The 23028-nt window shown below is 46.7% G+C and overlaps 1 protein-coding gene across 1 annotated transcript in view; it reads right to left on the bottom strand.

The window, feature by feature from the left end:
• Nucleotides 1-23028, bottom strand: part of ARHGAP44 (Rho GTPase activating protein 44) — a 142230-nt gene that overhangs the window by 48227 nt on the left and 70975 nt on the right. Inside the window, exons 4-7 of the mRNA XM_065898067.1 lie at nucleotides 22913-23017; nucleotides 12376-12452; nucleotides 5227-5338; nucleotides 2528-2604 (exon numbers count right to left, since the gene is read on the bottom strand). Of these exons, the coding sequence (XP_065754139.1) occupies nucleotides 2528-2604; nucleotides 5227-5338; nucleotides 12376-12452; nucleotides 22913-23017 (371 nt within the window). The remainder of the gene's footprint in view (nucleotides 1-2527; nucleotides 2605-5226; nucleotides 5339-12375; nucleotides 12453-22912; nucleotides 23018-23028) is intronic.

Below are 23028 nucleotides of genomic sequence, written 5' to 3'. Positions count from 1 at the left end.
AAGTTGTCAAGGGTCTAAGTTAAAGGTTAGAAGCATCAAAATTTGGAGGGGGTAGTAGAGTATTTCCTTACCAAATCCCAATACACAAGAGAGGATGAGCTGAAGACATGAAGAAGTTTGTTAAATCATGGAAGAGAGGTCCCTGACGACACTCCTCTGTGGTTTCAGAATCTACATACCACTTGGTGTCACCATTAAAAACATAAGACAAAACTAGGTTGACCGTGGCTGTCACCAGGGAGAAACTCTCTCTCCCCTAAGGGGGGTTGAATGAAAATAGGTAAGTGGACAAGGCAATGACAAGCTTTGATGCTAACATCCAGCCCTCTGAGCGGAAGCTCCGGGCTGGGAATGAAGGTGTCCCTTAGAGAAGCAGAGAAGAGATCTCAGAGCTAAAACCCAGGTCCTCGCAGAAGGAAATGACTCTGCAAACCCAGGAGCCCGGTGTCCACCGTCACCCGAACAGTGGAACAAGCAGCACACCCACCATCATCTTACGTGACTCCGGGATGTGGGACTTGAACACTGCGGCTACAGGACCCATTTTACGTGGCTCACGGACACTAGGAAGTCGTACCATACCATTATGCCTGATGCAACCTTCTCTCTGTTCCTCCAAGGGCCCTAGGGGGAGGGCCTCAGATCTGGGTCAGAGTAACTTCAACCACTTTCTAATTCCTCCTCTTCCCTTTTCAGCAACTGGAGACTTCAGGATCACAGCCTTCCACAGGCAACAGGACCTAAAATTTAACAGCACGGGTACTACTTTCATCCTGTCCACTTGTACATTTACCTGATACTTGTAGCTAAGGGCACTGCCTTTCACTTGATGGTAGTGCTGTTAAGATTTCTCTTTTAAATAGACTCATTTTGAAAAAAATGTATCGATATTTCACAAGGTATGTTGGCACAGGTGTCGAAGATCATTCAGGTGGACTGAAGTTTGGGAAATAATACGTGAATTAAAGAAACGCTGACGGATACACACTACGATATATATGGTTGATAGACAACATGGACCTACTGTAGAGCACAGGGAACTATGTTCAGTATCTTGTAATAAACTATAATAGAAAAGAATCTGAAAACAATAGATAGATATAAATGTATAATTGAATTACTTTGCTGTACACCCAAAACACTGTAAATCAACCATACTGCAATGAAAAAAGAAGAAGAAGAAAGAAACTCTGTTTCTCTGCTAATCTAGCCTGATTTATTTCTGGTCTTGGGGGACTGTGCTATACTTTCTGTTGATCCAAATGCAGAATTCTGGTGCCTCAACTAGTTATAGTAGCAGCTTCCTTTTGGAAAGCTCTTGGGAAGTGCTGTGACAAACAGGATCCCATCTGACACTCCAAACAACCTCCCAGGTCGGCCCACAAATACTGCAAATGTTGCTACTGTCTGTGCACAGGTGAGGAGACTACTCTTCTGGAAGGTTCAGTGACTTGACCAAGGTCGCAGGTCTAGAGAACAGGCAACCTGCATCTTGGACCTCATCATTCACTCCTGGTTTGGGACTCATTATCCTATAGCTCCCAGCCAAAGTATTTCCAGTTTTGTCTTTGTTTTTGTTTCTTTTTCTCAAGAAAATTAAAATAAGATGCAGAGATTCTTAAACTTGACCTACAAAGGACCAAAGGTGGAACCAAAATGTTCCTTCCGTATTATTATTCACGAGTCTGCACTGTTTCAACGTGCACACACATGCCACTCTAAGAAATAAAAAGGCATTTACACGCAACCGTGACTTATGATGGCCACAGTCAAAGCCACTGCAGGTATATGGCATGCCCCTGCTGGAACGGGAATCTCCCGGTAGATTCTGGAGGAGGGAGCAGGGGAAGGGCAGCACTGTTGGAACTGCACTTCTCCCATGATGGTCTCAGGGTCACAGAATGGCTGCAGAAGACACAGTCACACCATTGACCGCAGGACCAGGTCCCCAGAATCAGAAATACTCCTCTCATGGTAAACAGGACGACACATCACGCTACCTGCCTCTCTGATCTCTGCCCCTACCACTCCCCACTTTGTCCCTTCCACCCCCGCCACACTGGTCTTCATTCTGTGTCCTGAATACGTCAACCTCATTCCCATCGCAGGACCTTTGCATCTGTTGTTCCTGCTGTCATGGGCAGTTCTGCACCAGATCTTTGCACGGTTGCCTCCTTCTTATGAGATCAAGTGTCATCTCCTCAAAGAAGCCTTCTCTCCTTCACCCTATCTAATGCTGCAGCCCGCTTCTCCACATCTCCTGCCAAAATTACACTGTGCTCTCTTCTTGATAGGGCTTACGGCTTCTGAAACAGCCTCACGTGGGTGTTCTCTTGCCTAGATCTAACTCCCAGACCAGGCTGGAGCCTCCATGAGAGCATGGTCCCGGGACCTCCAGCGCCTGACACACGGTGGGTGCAAGAAACACTCGATGAATGAAAACGCTCACACACAAAACCCTACCCCTCAGACGTGATCACAGCTCCTTCAAAGCAGCAGAAATGAAAGTAAAGAAATCCCAGCACACCTCGTTCGTGAAGAGTCCATGTCCAGCACCAGCTTTGCTAGATGTTTCCTCTGTTTCTGGATATTTGGGATTTCCACCTGTGGGTACAGGAGAAAACAAACACAGTTGATTTGAAGCCCAAGACAGATTCTTTTTAAATGTTTTTACATTGAAGTATCGTTGATTTAAAATGTTTCAGGCGTACAGCAAATTGATTCGGTTATACATATACGTCTATTCTTTTTCAGGTTCTTTTCCATTATAGGTTATTACAAGATACGCAAATGGTTCCCTGTGCTATACAGTGGGGCCTTCTTGGTTACCTATTTTATATATGGTAGCATGTACCTGCTAATTCCCAACTCCTAATTTATCCCTCCCTTCCCTTTCCCCTTTGGTAAACCATAAGTTTGTTTTCTATGTCTGCGAGAAAAGACAGATTCTTAAAGAATTAATGATATCTTCCCAGCAAGTTTGCTCGAGGTCTCCCCATCCTCATTTTCAGAGGAAATTCTTGGTTCCCTTTCCTGAGCTAAACTCTGCTCTTTCTTCACTGGAATCTGTCAGGTCCTGAGCCAAGCCACACCATCTCAGAGGCCCTGGGTCGCCTGGCTCGCTTCTGCCCGCCTCATCCCCGCTCTCACCCAGCCGGCAAAAACATCTCTCTGCTTGTGTAAGGGCCAGACATGGGAAGAAAGGCAGGTAGATCTGACACACAGACCTAATTCAACACAGACAGCTGGAGGAGGACACCTGGCCTCAGGAGGCCTGAGATGCTATGGGAAATGCAATTAGGATATATTCCTATAGAAGGGAGGTTTTTTTCCCAAAGTAAATAATGAAGAAACATCGCCACGGCTTCACTGAGTGATAAGTTCTCCTACGGTGGCTGTGTGTGGATGCTCTTTTATTTCTAAAGGTGACTTAAGAGAGTATTCCAGGGCAGAATGTTGCTTGCAGGCCCAGCAAAAGTGGGGCAGGATGTGAGAATTTAAAAGGAAAAAATGAGAGGATGGTCCAGTGTTGTACGAGGTGCTCTGTACTCACTCTTCCAGGCATAGATGAGTAGGGCACTGACTTCCGGTAGGAAGACAGACAATTGTCCCCAGGCACCGGGGTCATTGCGGAGCCCAGGTGCAAAGCGAGTCTCAGCACCCAGCTCAGACCTGCCCCCTTGAGTTCGCTTGTGGCTTTGGCTGGGACCCCAGAGCACCTTTCTAAAGAGTAAGAGGGCCTCTCAGGAATGGTCTAGGCTGTACCAGGATGGCATCTAAGAAGTCGAGGGCTGGTCCATATCAAAGCACCATATCTAGAACGTTCTCCTTGAATATTTCTAAGCACTTCGGTAATTACTTACCCATTCATCTGTCCCAGAAATTGCACCAGGGGATGGGGAGGTGCTGGGAGTGGTCTAGAAAGGAAACCAGACACGGTCTAGGGCAAGGCTGCCCGATACGGTAGCCTTGAGCCACCTGTGGCTACGCCATTTCAAATACAAGGGAACGCGGACTTCCCTGGTAGTCCCGTGGTTAAGACTCCACGCCTCCACTGCAGGGGGCGCAGGTTCAATCCCCGGTCGGGGAACCAAGATCCCCCATGCCGCTGGGCGCGGCCAAAAATAAATACATAAATAAATTCGAGAACAAAAATTAAACAGAATTAAAAATTTAGTTCCTTCGTTGCACTAAACACATTTCAAGAGCTCTGTAGTCACAGGTGGTTAGTGGCCACCAAACAGTGCAGACGTGGAACATCTCCATCCCTACGGCACCGTGGAGGCTGGTACAATCAATTAAAGGGAACTGGGAGTAGGTCCAGGCTTCAGGACAAATAACATCCCCCAGTGATTTTCCTTCTTGATAAAATTTCACTTGGTTGAAGCTGGCAAAACTGTCACATAGGCATTAAGGCTTCATTTTAAGAAAAGTTTTCTTTAATGTCCTTTAAAGTAGAAAGAGAAGGGCCCTATGTAAACAGAAACAGTGAGGGGGCCTTAGAGAGTCTCTTGGACACGGGTCCCCAGCCCTTGTGAGTAGGGGCTGTTGTTCATTTGTTTTTTAAGTTTTTAATTGAAGTATAGTTGATTTACAGTGTTGTGTGAATTTCTGCTGTACAGCAAAGTGATTCAGTTATACATATATATATACATTCTTTTTTTAATATTCTTTTCCAGTATGGTTTATCACAGGATATTGAATATAGTTCTCTGTGCTGTACAGTAGGACCTCGTTGTTTACCCATTCTATCTATAATAGCTTGCATCTGCTAATCCCAACTTCCCAATCCATCCCTTCCCCTCCCCCTTGGCAACCACAAGTCGGTTCTCTATGTCTGTGAGTCTGTTTCTGTTTCGTAGCTATGTTCCTTTGTGTCCTATTTTAGATTCCACTGCTCATTTCACCGAAGACTTGAGATGGGTGGAGGCCAGGGGTGGAGATGGGGCGGAGACCCTGCAGGGGACGCGGTGATGCCGCCAGCCTTGCAGCTTCACCCATGGGGATGCCAGCAGAGGAGGGGGTGGGTGGGAGAAGGGGGGAGCCCGCAGCTCAAAGGGCTAGCAGGCTGGGGAACCCCAGGCAGTCGGGTAGGAATGATCCCCAGTGAAACACTGTGCCCCAGAGTGGGGTGAGGGGTAGAAATAGGCCGGAGCAGAAGGACCCCAGAGCCCGCCACTCCGCCCTCCCCGCTCACGCGGGCCCAGCCTCACTCCTGCTTCTGACCTCGGCCAGCAGGAACAGGGGCTCGATCACGTCTCTCTCGACTTGCAATTCGAAATGAATCAGCCCCTGCGCCAGCTTGTCCTCCGCCTCGCCACAGAGTTTCAGCATCTTCCTGCGACAGAAGGGAAGAAAAACCATCCTGAGTGCCCTGTAGAGGAAGATGTGACCCATCACCCCCCGTCCAGGTGAGCACTCACGAGATGGCGTTAATAAAGTAGCTGACGGCTGCGCCAACTTGCTGCACGTGGTCATTTCCGACACTGCCTACTTTCTAAAGGATGCTGAGTACCTACTGTGTGCCTGGGCTGAAAGGGGATTTGTGGGGAAAGTAAGAGAGATGTGGAGAGAACAGAGTCACACATGCCAAATCCACAGGCCTGGAAAGGGCCAGATGCTTCTCCCTCCTGAGACCACTGGAGAAAACAGCTGAAGTCAGTGTGCCAACAAACCAACATACCTTCAAACACATACCAAAACCTCAATGTCAGTAGGCTCTAACGGAAAGAAAACTCCTTCTCCCAAGCCACGAAAACTTATTTAATATAGGAGGAGCGGACGATTTTCCAGTGAAAAAATGGAAGGGAAAACCATGTAGAAGTTTATTAATAATGAGCGAATTACATAAGACCTGAATGAGTAGAAAGTTATGCCGTATTCCTAGACGGGAGAATACAATATTTCTAAGATGTTCATTTCCCCTGAAGGGCATACAAGCAGCCCTCCCTTTTCACGGTACCATGTTACCTGAAACTCATGTAAAAAGTTTTTACAAATTAACAAAAGTATGGAAAGAGGTAGTACTATTCTAAAGTTAGTATGTACTTTTCCTGTCCGTATATATTTTTTAATTAATTAATTAATTTTTATTTTTGGCTGCGTTGGGTCTTCGTTGCTGCGCGTGGGCTTTCTCTAGTTGCGGTGAGTGGGGGCTACTCTTCGTTGTGGTGCGCAGGTTTCTCATTGCGGTGGCTTCTCTTGTTGCGGAGCACGGGTTCTAGGCACGTGGGCTTCAGTAGTTGTGGCACGTGGGCTCAGAAGTTGTGGCTCACAGGCTCTAGAGCGCAGGCTCAGTAGTTGTGGCGCATGGGTTTAGCTGCTCCGCGGCATGTGGGATCTTCCAGGACCACGGCTCAATCCCGTGTCCCCTGCATTGGCAGGTGGATTCTTAACCACTGTGCCACCAGGGAAGTCCCCCTGTCCATACTTTTACACTTTTATTATATATGTATGTGTTCACATGCACTACATGATACAGCTGCTTCAGTCAGCTCAATTGCTTGCTTTTTACATTCATCATTGGGTTTCATCTAATTCTGCATGTATATCAAGATGGATAAGCCCCAAACATAATGATGAATGTAAAAGGCAAGTAACAGAAGAATAGGTTCAGTGTCAAACCATGGATGTAAACGGTTTTTTTTTTTTTTTTTTTTTTTTGTGGTACACGGGCCTCTCACTGCTGTGGTCTCTCCCGTTGCAGAGCACAGGCTCCGGACGCGCAGGCTCAGTGGCCGTGGCTCACGGGCCCAGCCACTCCTCGGCATGTGGGATCTTCCTGGACCGGGGCACGAACCCGTGTCCCCCGCATCGGCAGGCGGACTCTCAACCACTGCGCCACCAGGGAAGCCCCTCTCTGTAGCTTTTTAATGGTGTCTTTTCTCTGATTTTTCTGGTTCTTAGCTCCCTATGTCAACTGCTGCTTCTTTTTAGAACTGTGAACTGACTCTCAACCTTGGGAAATGAGAATTAGCTCTATTTGCATTTCCCCTTCCTCCATTTATTTCTATCAGTTGAAATTTAGTCTTTACACCACCTTTTGACTCCATCTGCTATTCGGAGCAAAGCTGGGTTAGGCACTATGATTACTGGTCCTTCCTGCACATTTATTTGTTCTCTTGGGAGTTGATAATTGCCTTATTTCAGCTTGTTTAGTTTTCTGTGTACCTGACTGCACCCCAAATCCTCTGCCACTCTTCTTGTCTCTTAAGCTACTGAACCACCCCAATGTGAATTCATATTTCATCTTCTTGAAGCAGTCTCTCCCAGACCCGTGTCCATCTGCACTGAGTTTTCTTCTCTCTCCAGGCACGGCGGTCTTCCTGAAATCCCCCTTCACCATTTGCTGGATTCTCTCTCTCCCTGTCCTGGGCTGGAGATCCTGTTTCCTACTCCCCTACCCCTGCGTGTCTCGGTCACTGCCTCACTGTGGGCCCACCACGCTTCGGCTTTCTGAGAAAGTGTGTGGGAAGTCCATCTTCTGAGACCCTGCGTGTCACAACTTCTCTTTACCCTCAGGCTAGATGAAAGTTAGACAGGAGACTATATTCTATGCTTCATATTCTTCCAGAATTTTGAAGGCATTGTTCAATAACCTTCTAGCTTCGGGCTTCCCAGATGGCTCAGTGGTTGAGAATCCACCTGCCAATGCAGGGGACACGGGTTCAAGCCCTGGTCCGGGAAGATCCCACATGCCGCGGAGCAACTAAGCCCATGCTCCACAACTACTGAGCCTGTGCTCTAGAGCCCGTGAGCCACAACCACTGAGCCTGCGCGCCACAACTACTGAATCCTGTGCGCCTAGAGCCCGTGCTCTGCAACGAGAAGCCACCAAAATGAGAAGCCCGCACACCGCAACGAAGAGTAGCCCCCACTCGCTGCAACCAGAGAAAGCCTGCATGCAGCAATGAAGACCCAACACAGCCAATTAATCAATCAATCAATTTATTTAAAAAAATAATAATAATCTTCCAGCTTCCACTATTGCTTTTGGTAAGGTCGGAAGAATTCAGATTCCTGACCCCTCGTATATGACAATGTTCTCTCTAGAAGGTGTAGAATCTTTTATTTGTCACGAGTACTCACTACTGGTGAGTCCTGGCATAGGGTTAATCTTTCCTATTGTATTAGGAGATCCGTGGGCCCTTTCAATATAGAAACTCACATTCTTCACTTCTGGAAAATATCTTTGGATTATTATTTTTTTAATTTTTTAAAATTATTATTATTTTTTTGCGGTACGCGGCCCTCTCACTGCTGTGGCCTCTCCCGTTGCGGAGCACAGGCTCCGGACGCGCAGGCTCAGCGGCCATGGCTCACGGGCCCAGCCGCTCCCCGGCATGTGGGATCTTCCCGGACCGGAGCACGAACCCGTGTCCCCTGCATCGGCAGGCGGCCTCTCAACCACTGCGCCACCAGGGAAGCCCCCCTGGATTATTTTTTAAACTATAATTATGATTTCTTCCTCTCCTCTTCTTGCAATTCCTGTTATTTAGGTCTAAGACTTCCTAGATTGGCCCTCTATTCTTCTAACTTCTCTATTTTCCGTGTCCTTGTCTTTTGCTCTCTTTTCTGGATGATTTCAACTTTAGCTTCCAAACCTACTGAGAAGGTCATATTTTTCATTTCTATGAGTTTGCTTTTGATCTCTGACTATTTCTTTCTTGTATTTCTTAATTAACGTCCTGTTTTTTTATTTCATCTTCTCTTATCTCTCAAGAATCTAAGTACCTTACTGACTGCTACCCCTATGCTCCACTGTGCCCAGTGCCCCCAGTCTCGGGATGCTCCGTCTTACCCTCCCCAGAGATGAAGCTCCAGACTTTTGCTGGGCTTGGGGGCAAGGGGATGAGAGTCTCCTAGCGGTGTGGATAAGAGCTGGGTCTGAGTGATCCAAATAGCACCTGACTAGCTTTCAACCCCCATTTGTGATTTTCATCACCACCCCCCTCCAACGACCCACTGTTCCTGAGATCCCTGGGGCCGCCAATTCCTGAGCCTTGTCAGCATTTCATGGTATGAACATCTCAGCTCTCTGCACATCCTACTTCTGCCTTAAGAGTCAGCTTTCTGGGACTTGCTAAGTCAGGTTCCAGTCAATCATATGCTTTACAGCTCACAAAACCCTCTGTCTTCTCTCCTGTTTTTTCCTGCCTTTGTGGGTTTATGTCTTTTCAGAAAAAAACCCCCCGCATTATAGTCCGTTTTGGAAGGGAACAAAAATGAGATGTGTGTGTTCACTCTGGCATCTTTACCTGGTGTCCTCCATCCTTTACTTTCAACCTTGTTGTGTCACTACGTTTCAGGCAAGTCTCTCAGAAAGAACACACTGATACAACAGGATTCCACGTTTACCCACCTGAGAGTCTGTATATTATAAACAGTTGAGTTTATTCCATTTGCTGTGTACGATTTACAGGTATAGAGGCACTAATTGCTATTACCTTCATTTTTCTGTTTTCTATTGTTATGCTTTTCTGTGCTGACCTTTTTTTTTCCCTTTTAAAAATTTTTTTTGCTGTACGCGGGCCTCTCACTGTTGTGGCCTCTCGCGTTGCGGAGCACAGGCTCCAGACGCGCAGGCTCGGCGGCCATGGCTCACGGGCCCAGCCGCTCCGCGGCACGTGGGATCTTCCCGGACCGGGGCACGAACCCGTGTCCCCTGCATCGGCAGGCAGACTCTCGACCACTGCGCCACCGGAAGCCCCTTTTTTTTCTCTTTTAGTCCGTTCTGTGGGCTTCTTTTTTTCTATTTTGTTTATTCCTCTCTCCATCCTCCACCTAATTTTGAAGTTACACGTTCTATTACTTTTCTTCTTGTGGTCGTTCTTACCTTCCTAACATGCACACTTCACTTTAAATTTAAATGTAATACCTTTATCCTCCTTTCATACAAGAGCTTGAAACACTGATGCCCTTTGCAAAGCTCCCTATTATTATTTTCTAGTATTTTAGTTTTCCTTTGCTTTAACTGCCCCCGCCCCCAGATTATTTTTATATTGTTGTTTCTTAATTCAATGTTTATTTATATTTCTTTAAACTGAAGGGTAGCAGGATACACCTCCCCAAAGTATGCCACTGTGGCGTAAGGATTAGTTTGAACTGAAGGCAATGGAGAAGAAGCAGACACAAAAAAAGCTCTCCACCCTTCCCCTATTTGCCTAAAAGCAGGACATGTCTTTCCTCTCTACCAGGAAAGACAGATGTTAATCACCAGAGATAATTCTAGACCCTTATCAGCCCAGAGACGGCACCAGTGGTCTCTACATTACAAACCTTACCAACTAACACTTATCTTCTACTAGTCCCTCATATACTTACCTTCCTACAATTCGTTGCCATAGAAACTAACATTTTTTTCCTCTGTCTTGTTTGTCACGTCTCTAAACATCACTGTTCTTTGGTTTAAAATGCTATATAAGCCCGAGTTCCAGCCACCCCTTTGAGTTACTCATCACCAAGTTCTGCCATATGTATGCACTGCACGTTAATCAAATGTGTATGCTATTCTCTTATTAATCTGTCTTTTGTCAATTTAATTTGCATGGCCCTGTGAAGGAACCTAAGATGGGAAGAGAGAAAACGTCCCTTACACCACATTCACTATTTTTTTTTTAAGGTTTTTTGTTTTCTGGTTTTTTTTTTTTTTCTTCTTTTTTTTTTTATAGCCACACTGCACAGCTTGTGGGAGCTTAGTTCCCCCACCAGGGACTGAACCCAGGCCCTCAGAGTAAAAGCAGGGAGTCCTAACCACTGGACCGCCAGGGAATTCCCACACTACTTTTTTTTTTTTTAAGATTTTTTTTTTTTTTTTGATGTGGACCATGTTTAAAGTCTTTATTGAATCTGTTACAATATTGCTTCTGTTTTATGTTTTGGTCTCTTGGCTGCGAGGCATGTGGGATCTTAGCTCCCTGACCAGGGATCGAACCCACGCCCCCTGCACTGGAAGGTGGAGTCTTAACCACTGGACCACCAGGGAAGTCCCACTACTTTTTTTTTAAAATGCTATCTTGTTATCTGCATTTCATTCTTTTCTTCTGGACATAATCTACTTCACACATCCTTAACTAGTTTTTCAGTGAGAACATGCAAGCAGTAACTTCTCTAAATCTGTGCCCGAAAATATGTTTATTTTCCCCTTATTCCTGAATAAAGATTTAGTCTATCACTGCATCTAGATATATTTTCACTCACTACTTGAAGACACTCCTCCATTATTTCCGGGCATTTATTGTGCCTCCCGAATAGTCTGTTATCACTCTAATTGCTCTTTTATACACAATTATCTCTTTCTCTGGTTGATTTTAAAGTTCTTTTTTATTAATAGGGTGTAGTTTTATGACGACGTGTCCAGGGATGGATTTCTTTCGGTGGATCTCAATCAGGACTTTTGGTGCTTCTTAAATCTAAACACTCATGTTTGTATTCAAATCTAGAAAAGGAAACTTCAACCATAAATTTCCCCTTCTATTTTCTTCTTCAGGAGCGACTGCTACACATAATGCTGTATCTTTACATCCTGCCATCTGAGTCTCTCCATTTAATGCTGCCTGTATCCTTACCTCTTGTACTTTATTCTGTAAATTCTAAACTCCAGACCTCTTTAAGTTCACCAACTTCCGTATCTGTGTGCAACTTCCAGTTTCTCTCAAGTAAGTTTTTAAATTATAATAAATATAATTTGAATTCTTAAAAAGTTCTATTTGGTTTTTCTTTGATTCTGCCTCTTCTTTTTTCACCCCTATTGTGTTTTGTCTTTATTTTTAAATCTCATTTTAAACGTAATTACTGTCCATTTCCTTTCAGGTTGTCCGTTATTTTTCATTTTCAGGGTCTGATTCTCCCACAGACTGTGCATACTGACCGCCTCTCATGATGATTCTATATTTAGTTTGTTTTTATTGCGAGCTCGAAATCAGCAAGGGTTGCTCTTCTGGGAATCCTATAAGTTCTGACATCTGACACGGAGAGATTTCATATTTGCTTCTGCAGAAGCCCAAGGGATTTCAAGTGTCCTTCAACAGCCTTCCCCGCCCCCTACCGGCATGCGGGATGCGGGATCTTAGTTCCCCTACCAGGGATGGAACCTGTGTCCCCTGCAGTGGAAGTGCAGAGTCCTAACCACTGGACCGCCAGGGAAGTCCCAACAGTTTCATGTGAACTTCTCCCCTTGGGAGCTGCCACCTGCACAGACACTATGACTCCTGGACCTGGGGCCTCAGTTTCTCACCGGCAACCTTTCCTTCTTCCCTGTGCAGTCTCCAGCCAGGCCACAGGTGTCCTCACTATCTCCGTGAGGACTGTTAGTCCCCTTGTAAGGATGGGGACTCACCTAGATTTAGCACAAACCCATACATGGAATTGCCTTACCCAAGAAGCGTGTCATCTCCCAGGAGAGCTGATCCTTCCACCAGACACTGAGCCAGTGTGGTCAAAGGCAACTTTTTCTGAAAAGGAAGAAAACGTGGTAATGAAAACTACTTCAACAGTCACCCACTTACACTAAAATAGCAAGAAGTCAAATACTTGCCTAGATATTACATTAGCTAAGAAACAAACTGACTTTAAAATATGAATAAAACCTAAAAATTCAGAGGATACAATGGTGAGTTAGACTCAGAGATGTCAAAATTCAGAAGATTAAATTTGCTAAGTCGGAAAATAAGGCTAAGGTTTACATGCTGCATTTTTAATTTAATTTTCATTTTGTTTCATTTCATTTCATTTTCTGGCTGCGCTGTGCTGCTTGCGGGAATTTAGTTCCCCAACCAGGGATTGAACCTGGACCATGGCAGTGAAAGCGTGAAGTCCTAACCACTGGACTGTCAGGGAATTCCCTACATGCTGCATTTTAAAACGAAGTAGCATAGCAGCAGGGAAAAAGGAGAAGATTTCAAACTTATGCTAAAGATTCGAGCCATGCCTTAATTTCTAAAAATCATCTCTCTCAAGAAGTATATTAGCCCCATTTTAGAAATAAGGCAGCTTATGGTCAAGGAAGAGAGAGAAAAATGTTCACACAGAATTACAATGCAAACAAAATAATCATCAAAGTAAGGTATACTCCACAAAGAAGATATAAAATGGCCAATAAGCACATGAAAAGACGCTTAACATCATTAGTCATTAAGGAAACCCAAATCAAAGCTGCAATTAGATACCACCTCACACCCACGAGGATGGCTCTCATAATATTAATAATTTATTTTTTAAATACAAAAAATAAATATTGGTGAGCGTGTGGAGATATTGGAACCTTCATGCTTTGCCAGTAGAGATGTAAAATGGTCCAGCACTGTAGAGAAGTTTGGCAGCATTTCAAGAAGTTAAACAAAATTACCATATGGCCCAGCGATTCCACTCTGGGGCATGTACTCAAAATAATTTGAAACAGATGGCTGAACAAAAACATGTGCATGATGCAAAGGGCAGCCCAATTCACAACAGCCAAAAGGTGGAAACAGCAGAAACGTCCATCAACGGATGAGTGAATAAACACAATGTGGTCTATCCATGCAACGGAATATTATACAGCCATAAAAACGGAACGAACTCCTGACACAGATTACAACATGGGTGAACCCTGAAGGCACCACAATAAGCGAGATAAACCAGGCACAAATGTGCACATAATGTACAGTTCTATTTATATAAGATATCCAGAATAAACAAATCCATAGGGACAGAAGGTAGATTCGTGGTTGCCAAGAGCTGGGGGGAGGGGGAAAGGGGAACGACTGACTAATGGGTACGGGATTTCCTTTCGGGGCGACAGAAATGTTCTGGAAGTAGATCATGGTGGTAGTTGCACACTTTTGTGACTGTACTAAACGTCACTGAATTGTACTCTTTAACATAGCTAAAGTGGTAAGCTTTATGTTATGTGGGAAGAGAGGGAGGGAGGGACGGAAAGAAGGAGGGAGGGAGGTGGGCAGCCAGAAGGACCACAGCATAATCCATCTTCCCTCCTTAAGTGTCAACAAGCCCTCTCCTTCCTGAGCTGGAACCACCCAGCACACACGGAGAACAACAAGGTAAGAACAGCTAGATATCTGAGAATTCCCTGGCGGTCCAGTGGTTAAGACTCCGTGCTTCCACTCCAGGGGACACGGGTTCAATCCCTGGTCAGGGTACTAAGATCCCACATGCCGCACAGCGCGGCCAAAAAATTTAAAAAAGAACAGCTAGATACCCTCGGGTCTTCCAGTCCACACTGCCACACAGACAGCTCTTCAAACAGAAAGTGATGGAGCCCCTCCCAGCCCAGAATCTCCTGTCTTAGCACCCAGAGACCCTCGGCTGTAACTCGCTTACTCCCCAGCATGAATGGGGTGCCTATCTGGGTACCACGCCCGTGGTGACCGAGACCAGACACTGCTCTCATGGAAGTTACATCCCAGGGCAGGGAGACAGACACTAAACACAGACACTTTGAAGGAGACCCTTTCGAGAGTGGGAAGTGCCATGGGAACAGCAGAAAGCAGGACAATGGGCAGAGTGGGCAGCTGTGGGGAGGGGGCGGTGAGGAGAAAAGACTGCCCCCCGCCCCCGAGGGGGGACATTTAAGAAGCAACCTGAAGGGAGAGAAAGTCAGCCATACCTCCAGGTGACCTGGGAAAAAACATTCCAGGCAGAGGAACTGCAGGTGCAAAGGCCCGGAGGTGGGCTACCTAGCCAGCTCAGCTGGCTCTGCGTCCCCACAGACCAGCGTGGCTGGAGCACAGTGTGTGATGGGGGAGAGGTTGGGGGAGAGGTTGGGGGAGGGGGGAGAGGCGGGATGGTGCGGGGCCTCGTCAACCAGAGGCAGGCACTGGGGTTTCCTTCTAGGGGCACTTGGGGACCACTGAGGGCTTAAGAACAACATGATCAGATGAAAAGAACTCAATCCTGAGACAGGCAACTGGATGACTTGAGAGCAGCACCTAGCTGGAGGTGGAGTTTTAGGAATCTGGTTTGAACATCCCCAGGAGACCCATGGGCTCTAGGTATCTCCGGGGAAGGTCACAGGAGGTAGACCAACCCCCAAGAGTGGTATGGAAGTTCCTAGGGTTCCTGGGGTTAGTCCAGGTGGAGGGGAGCCCAGGACACCAGGTGTCCTCAACGGGTCTAAAATAGAACCCCCTCCCTGCCCTTAGACACGTCCACCCCACAGAGGTCTGATCCCTTTCACTCGAGGAATAATCTTGCTACCCCGTCATTTCACATAAAATGGGACATTGTTCTTGGTAAAAAACGAGACCAGGCAACGAAGTACTAATATATCCAAATGTAAACACCACTTTCTAGCTGTCCTACAGAGCTATTAGGTCCAGGTTTCCAGAGACTTAATTAAAGGCAGAGGAACAGTATCTTCGGAGAGCATCTGCTCCCACCCTCACCTTTCAAAAAGAAGTTACTGAAAGCACATTTTAGAAAAATGTCTAAAGCGGTTAAAAAAGAAAAGGAGTTGTGCAGGTATAACATTTGTTACGCTCAGAGAAAAAGGATGGATTACGGTATTAGAGTTCTTGACCGGGGTAATTTTTGTCCCCCCGGGACGTTTGGCAAAGTCTGGAGATGTATGTGATTGTCACCATGTGGGGGACGTCCCTGGTATCTAGTGGGTAGATACGCACTAGATACCTGCTACGCATCCTGCAGTGCATCAGAAAGCCCCCAGAAACAAAGAATTATCCAGCCCAAAACATCAAGAGTGCTGAGGTTTGGGTTTAAAGAAAGGTGTTCAATCTGCAAGTTCCTAAAATATCTGAATAACCAACCACTGAAGATGCTCCCCCCCACCCCGAATGTCAGAGAGTACAGCCACACAAGACCATTTTCTTTATGCTGAGGATCCAGAGACCCATGACCCAGCTGCCTTTCAGGCAGGACTGAAGCCCTTTCTGAGTCCTTCTTCAGAATTTGACAAGGAAGCCAGGCAAGGGAGGATCTTGCCTACAGCAGATGACAGGCAATTTCTAATGGCCTGGAAGTTGGCATCCTTTGGAGAAATATATCTACCAGTGAGTGGAGTTTTTCCAAATGAAGAAGATCAGTCCGATTTGTCCTGGCAGTGAGTGGAGCAGAAAACCACACCCGGGATGCCTAGCAGACTGTAGGTCAAGCACAGAACAGCCCTGAGGACTACAAAGCCATCGGTCTTGGAGGGAGGTGGTGAGGGGACAGCCAGGTGTCTGGTTTCCAGATTCACACAGGAAAAACGAGCTGGAAATGGTAGGACTGGAGGGGCCCTTCTCCCAAGCAGGGGGCCAACTTTATCTTCTAGTCATTTCCAGTCACTCAACATCCTCACTGATGATTATGAGATGCTTTTAGGTGGCAAAGAGAGCCACTTTAAGTGACGAAGGACCACAGGACGAGAAAGCTATTCCTGTTTCAACTGCACGTTAATTGCTAAGATTTTCACGTGGAGAATAAGCTTTCTCTCTTTCTCCATCTCAAATGAATTCATTTTTGAAAAGCAAATGGTATAAAACTCAAAAGGTGCTGGAGGGTTTACAGCAGAAAGTCTTCTCCCATCCTTAACCCTCAGCCACGGGGTTCCCCTCTCCAGAAACCTTGCCAGTGATCAGTTTTCTATGTATCCTTCCATAAATATTCTAAGAAGATCCAATTGTATACGTGAGTGTGTGTCCATTTTTTAAAATTATTTATTTATTTATTTGGCTATACCGGGTCTTAGTTGCAGCACACGGGATCTTCAGTTGCGGCATGTGGGATCTCGTTCCCCGACCAGGGATGGAACCTGGGCCCCCTGCATTGGGAGTTAGGAGTTTTAACCACCGGACCACCATGGAAGCCCCATGTGCCCATTTTTAGTGGACATATTTTCCCTCACAACTGTTAACACATGATATAACCCCCTCTACCCTTTGCTTTCCTTTTCATGTAGAGGTATCATTCATGTAATTTCCTATCAAGACATAGAGAGCTGCCTCAGCCTTTTTTTTTGAAATGGCTACACAGATCATTGAATGAAGATGACAACATGTATTTAAACAAGTCCTGTAGTGATGGTGTAAGGGGATATAGGCCACAAGCTAGGGCCTGAGCTTGTGGCCCAGGTGAGGCTCCTAAGAAAGCATTCACTGCAGGGGAGACACTGAGGGTGATGTGAGCACTTGGATTCCAAGGGCACAGGTGTTAATGGGGTGAAACCTCAATTAGTGGTGAGTCTTCGCTGTGTAGATGCTTTTAAGAGTCAAGAAATTAAGAAAAGGAAAAGGAAAAAAAAAAGAAAAGAATCAAGCAATTAGAAGGAAGCTACCAAAAGAAAAAAAGGAAGGAAGAAATGGATTAAAGTGACATACTTACACGTCAAAAAGGGGATAGTGAAAATCTATAATCAAAGGCGGGCGAACAGAGGAAGTTAATGGACTGCAACTCACTACAGACTACAAATTATTTCTATTTCTAAAGAGATGCTCTGAGACAAAGGAAAAGCTGAGGGCTCGGTCGACGCGGGGTACTGTGCTGATTTATTTAACCTGATGCCTACCCGTGACTGAGGTATTACTTGCTCTCTCCTCCACACTCTGCTCACCCCCACTTCACGTAGAAGGATACTGAATCTCTGAAGGATTCAATGGCCCACCTGTCCAGAAAAGCTGCCAAAATGTGTTTCTCTTGCAGACAAGGGTCTAGGCTGAGAGCATCACCCACTATTCCGGGGACCATTAGCGCCCAGGTAAAGAGACCTTACTTAGCGAGCTTCGCCCTGACCAGTGGTTTTCCGGGTCAAAGGGAAGCTATTAAAATACGCATTTCCCTGATTCTAGTGTGCCGAGAGATCCTTCAGAGTTGAGGGAAGGGGAGACAGAACGTTCCAGGGTTTGGAAGTAGTCGATCTGACTTGTCTGAGATGAGCGTTCTCTCTAAAATTACCTTAGGCATCAGCAGCACAGTTTGTAGGATGACTCAGAGACAGAAAGTCTTATTCTAATATCCACTCTGTTTCCTAAACATACACACACGCCCCTCCATCTCTGAAAACCGCTGTCCACTGTCCGCGAATCCAGGCAGACTTGCTCCTCGGGGCTCAGCAGTTCTCAGCGGTGATTCTGGACTCACCGCGGGGCCCTAATTACAGTAGCAGTTTCTATTTCTTTACTGTGTATTCGTGTCAAGCACCGTGCTAGGCATTTACGTGTATTACCTCACTTAACTCTCAAACCCTACTGGGTAGGAATTCATTGTTATTACTGTTTTCCAAGGCAAGAAACCAAAGCATAGAGAGGTAATTGACTTGCCCACTGTCAGGCAAAATTAGGAAGCAGTAGAGCTGGGCTTCCACCTTGGAGGGTCAGATCCCAGCACTTAAAACTCGGAGCCATCACGCTAAATTGCTTCCGTAAAGAATAGGAACGAGTCAAACTGGCGCGATGCGCTGGGCAGGTTCTGTGCCTAAAATAGGCATGGGCCATCCAGTCGTGACACGTCTATTTTTAGCGCTGCCTACATGTGGCAGGCCCCGTTCTAGGCATTGAGAATGCAGCCGTGATGGGAAGACAAGATCCCTGCTCCCGCGTAGCTCACATATTGGTGATGGGAACAGACACAGAAGCAAATGAATGAGCAGGATAATTTTAGAGGATAACACATGCTATGAAGAATATAAAATAGGGGGATGTGACTGGGGGAGGGAGGGAGCACACACATCAGGTGGTAAGAGAAGCTGCACCAAGACGGTGACATCTGAACTGAGAATCAAACAGTAAGAAGTTGCCGGTGTGACTATTCACAACAGCGAAGACATGGAAACCACCTAAATGTCCATCCACAGACGCATGGATAAAGAAGGATAAAGAAGGTCTGGTATACACACACACACACAAACACACACACACACAATCAAATACTACGCAGCTATAAAAAGAAGGAAATCATGCCATTTCCAGCAACACAGATGGACCTAGAGATTATCATACTAAGTGAAGTAAGTCAGAGAAAGACAAATACCATATGATACCACTTACACGTGGAATCTAAAATATGACACAAATGAACTTATCTACGAAACAGAAACAGACTCACACAGAGAACAGACTTGTGGTTGCCAAGTGGGAGGGATGGATTGGGAGGTTGGGGTTAGCAGATGCAAACTATTATATACAGGATGGATAAACAACAAGGTCCTACTCTAGAGCACAGGGAACTATACCCAATATCCTGTGATAAACCATAATGGAAAAGAATATGAAGAAGAATGTATATACGTGTATAACTGAATCACTCTGCTGTACGGCAGAAATCAATACATCGTAAATTAACTATACTTAAATAAAATTAACATAAAATAAAAGGAAGTTGCTGGCCTGAAATGCTGGGTAAGAATATTCCACGTGGAGGGTAGATCCCACATGAAGGCTCCGCATGGATATGAACAAGGCAAGTTCAATCACAGGTCAGTGCAGTTGGAGGAGGATGATGGGGGCAGAGGAGGACGGACGGTGGGCGGGGGCAAGAGCTGAGCTGAGATGCAGGTGGAAGATGTACCATTAGGGACCACGGGCCAAGCTAAGAAGCTGGGATTTTGTGCTACAGTGGGAATCCTTTGGTGGGACTGAAGCATCTGATTTCTTTTTTTTTTGCGGAACGCCGGCCTCTCACTGTCGTGCCCTCTCCCGTTGCGGAGAACAGGCTCCGGACGCGCAGGCTCAGCGGCCACGGCTCACGGGCCCAGCCGCTCCGCAGCATGTGGGATCTTCCTGGACTGGGGCATGAACCCGTGTCCCCTGCATCGGCAGGCGGACTCTCAACCACTGAGCCACCAGGGAAGCCCCTGATTTCATTTTAAACACTCACTCAGGCAGTTGTAGAGACCAGATGATGAAGGGTCGGGGGGGTCGGAGTGGAGAGCAGAGACCCCGAAGGGAACACTGCTGTGTTCAGACAACAGATGACTGTTGCGTGGACCGGGCTGATGAACGTTAAAGCAAATGGAGATTCTTTGGAGGAAGAGCCAGCAGGACTTACTGAAATGCACACGGGGAAAGAATGAAAAGTAAGGATAAAGGATGATGCCTGGGATGTAGATCTGAGCAAATGGGTGGATTAACAGTACCAACCCTTCTCTGCTAGGTCCTCCTCCTGTTAGAGCTTCCAATGCTGTAGTTCCTGAGGGGTCTTGATTCAAGGCCCCTTGTCTTCTCACCTGTATTTTCTCCCTGGGTGATCTCATGAACTCCCATGGATTCAACAAGTCCTCAAGTCAGGGACCTGGAAACCCCTCTCCCTTCCTCGTACCTCCACATCCATTCAATTGCCAAGTCCTTGTACCCTACGTCCAACATCCATCACATCTCCGACCTCTCTCCATCTTCACTGACCCCATCGCGTCCCACCTTGACTGCGCCCCTACCTGTCTAAATGGATCCTGACTTCCACCATAGCCCCACCCCATTTATCCATTCATCACACAATCACCAACAAATCTCATCATGTTACTTCTGAATAACACGCTGGCCTCCCACGGATCTTGGGGGGAAAGTCCTGATGCTGACCATGGTGAGACCGGGTGCCCTGCCATCCCATCTCATACCCTCTCCTTGTCATTCCCTAATCTCTAGTCACTCGGGCCACCTTCACGTTGCTCAAAAATGCCAAACGCCTTCCCGTCTCTGGAAAATCCACACATCGCGCGCCCTAACCTAAAAGCACTTTTATCAGTGTCAGTGCTGTCACCTTTAGCTTGTCCTTAAAGGTCACTCTGAATTTCTTTTCAGTGTGATCATTTATTCAGTCAGATGAGAATAAGGAAAGACTGCTCAGCTCAAGAAATCATGGGCAGGGACTTCCCTGGCAGTCCAGTGGTTAAGACTTCGCCTTCCAACGTAGGGGGTTTGATCCCTGGTCGGGGAGCTAGGATCCCACGTGCCTCACGGCCCAAAACACCAAAACGTAAAACAGAAGCAATAGTGTAACGTATTCAATAAAAACTTTAAAAATGGTCCACATCAAAAAAATCTGAAAAAAAAAGAAATCATGGACAAAATCAAGCACCTGTCATCTGTGCGGTGAAATCACTGATCTGTACATGCCTCAGTTATTTCCACTGCAGACTTCTTCCAGGTCCACTGAATAGCTGTCCGGTTCATACGGTAATCACTGCACCAGTGTGGCCTGCGCCTCCTGACATCCCGGTGCTCCCCGCGCGGCCCACGTGCCCCCTCCTCTGGGGAAGCGCGAGTAACTAGCTGCCTTCTCAGTGCCAATCGTCTTCTGACCTGTCGGCCTCGCCACATCCCAAGTTTGCTATCGATTCATGATATTTTAGAAAACCTGGAGAGCCAAAAGCCTCCTATATAATTCGCAAGACCCTCAATCCAATTAAAAGCTTATACATCTGGGGAACTTGACCTTATCCTCGAGAAATAAAGCTAGCAGTAATCAACCTACCAACACCAAAGGTCAGTTTCAAGACTCTGGTGCCAACAGTCAGATGCTACTCTTGATACCAAAATATACATTCCTGTTGACCAGTTATTTTATTTTACTTTATCTTTGGCCGAGAGACATGTGGGATCTTAGTTCCCCGACCAGGGACCGAAGCTGTGCCCCCTGCAGTGGAAGCGTGGAGTCTTAGCCACTGGACCGCCAGCGAAGTCCCTTGACCGCTTGTTTTAAAAACAGTGCTTTCTGGAACAAAAGGACGGAAGTGGGTCACAGGCAGGCCTGGCTACAGGCTCCACACATGGACCAGCTTCTGGAGTCCCATATACGTGTTTGCTTGATGAAAGGGTTTCATGTCGAAAGCAGTATTGCAAACTCTGCCTTTAGACTGTCAGGCTCCCCTTGCTGAAAGTCCTGATAGACACAGAAGTATTTCCATAGACACTTTCCAAAGCTGTAAACATTTTATTTCTCCCACACGTGAGTGATTCCTGCTGGGAATATTAAGAAAGAAGAAACCAGGGCTGGGAAGAGAAAATGGAATGATTGCTAGAGCAAGCGGAGCCGTTCTGGTCCTGTAGCGTGAGATGGTGGAAGGATCAGGGCACATGCCATGATCACTTATACAAGCGAGACCAGTAGACCCTGGGGGGCTCGGGGCGACCACCGGGAAGAGAAGTGAACAAGAACTCCAGGCCAGAGAAAATCAGACAGACACCAAACACATCGATCATAAACTCAAGGAGGAAAGAAACCCCCTAGATTGCATCTCCCCTGTAACAAAGCCAAGTGCACAGCTAAGAATAGCTTTTCATCTCTGGTGGACTTGCGGGGGGTGGAGGGGTCAAAGGGAAGCGAATCTTCATGACTGTTCACTCCAAGGACTGCTCATTCGATGGAGTCACACGATGCAGTGCCTTTAGTACTAATGCCCTTCTAGACAAAGACCCTGGAGCACTTCCACGTAGCAGGTTCTCTTTATTGCTTCATTACAGCAAAAACAATTTTCATAAGAGCCTTTATAGGTCACCTGTAACCTCCAAAACCACAGTGTAATTATCTTACGTGCAGGCTCAGCGGCCATGGCTCACGGGCCCAGCCGCTCCGCGGCATGTGGGATCCTCCCGGACCGGGGCACGAACCTGTGTCCCCTGCATGGGCAGGCGGACTCTCAACCACTGCGCCACCAGGGAAGCCCTGTAATTATCTTGCATGTGATCTTAAGATACTACGGAGGCAAATGGAAGCTATGAACAAACAGCTGGGGTAAGAGAAAGGTGACGGCCTCCCTAACGGTGGGATCTCAGCACGCCCCTGCTCTCCTCAGGCGTTGCCCCTGTCTGGGGAAGACAAGGATGGGGACCAAATCTTGCCTGGTGAGGGTAGGGGATGCTTCAGGCAGGTTAAAGGGCACGGCGAGGTGCGAGGCACTGCCACACCACAAGACAATTCTCAGACACCGCCTGGTCCGTCAGCAGGCGAGTTTCACATCCCCCAGGGCTGGGAGGGCACTTACCGAGCGCTTGTCGGCCTCCGCCCCTTGCTGGCCCTGCAGACATGCCGTGAGCTTCTTGTGTGTGCTGTGGGAGACCTGCTTCACCAGCTCCAGCCGCTTCTCCACCTGTGGACAGA

Source organism: Phocoena phocoena, chromosome 19 (genome assembly GCF_963924675.1).
Source record: "Phocoena phocoena chromosome 19, mPhoPho1.1, whole genome shotgun sequence".
Classification (NCBI taxonomy): Eukaryota; Metazoa; Chordata; class Mammalia; order Artiodactyla; family Phocoenidae; genus Phocoena; species Phocoena phocoena.
The sequence above is the reverse complement of the archived record's forward strand: the minus strand, read 5'-3'. Positions and strand labels throughout refer to the sequence as shown.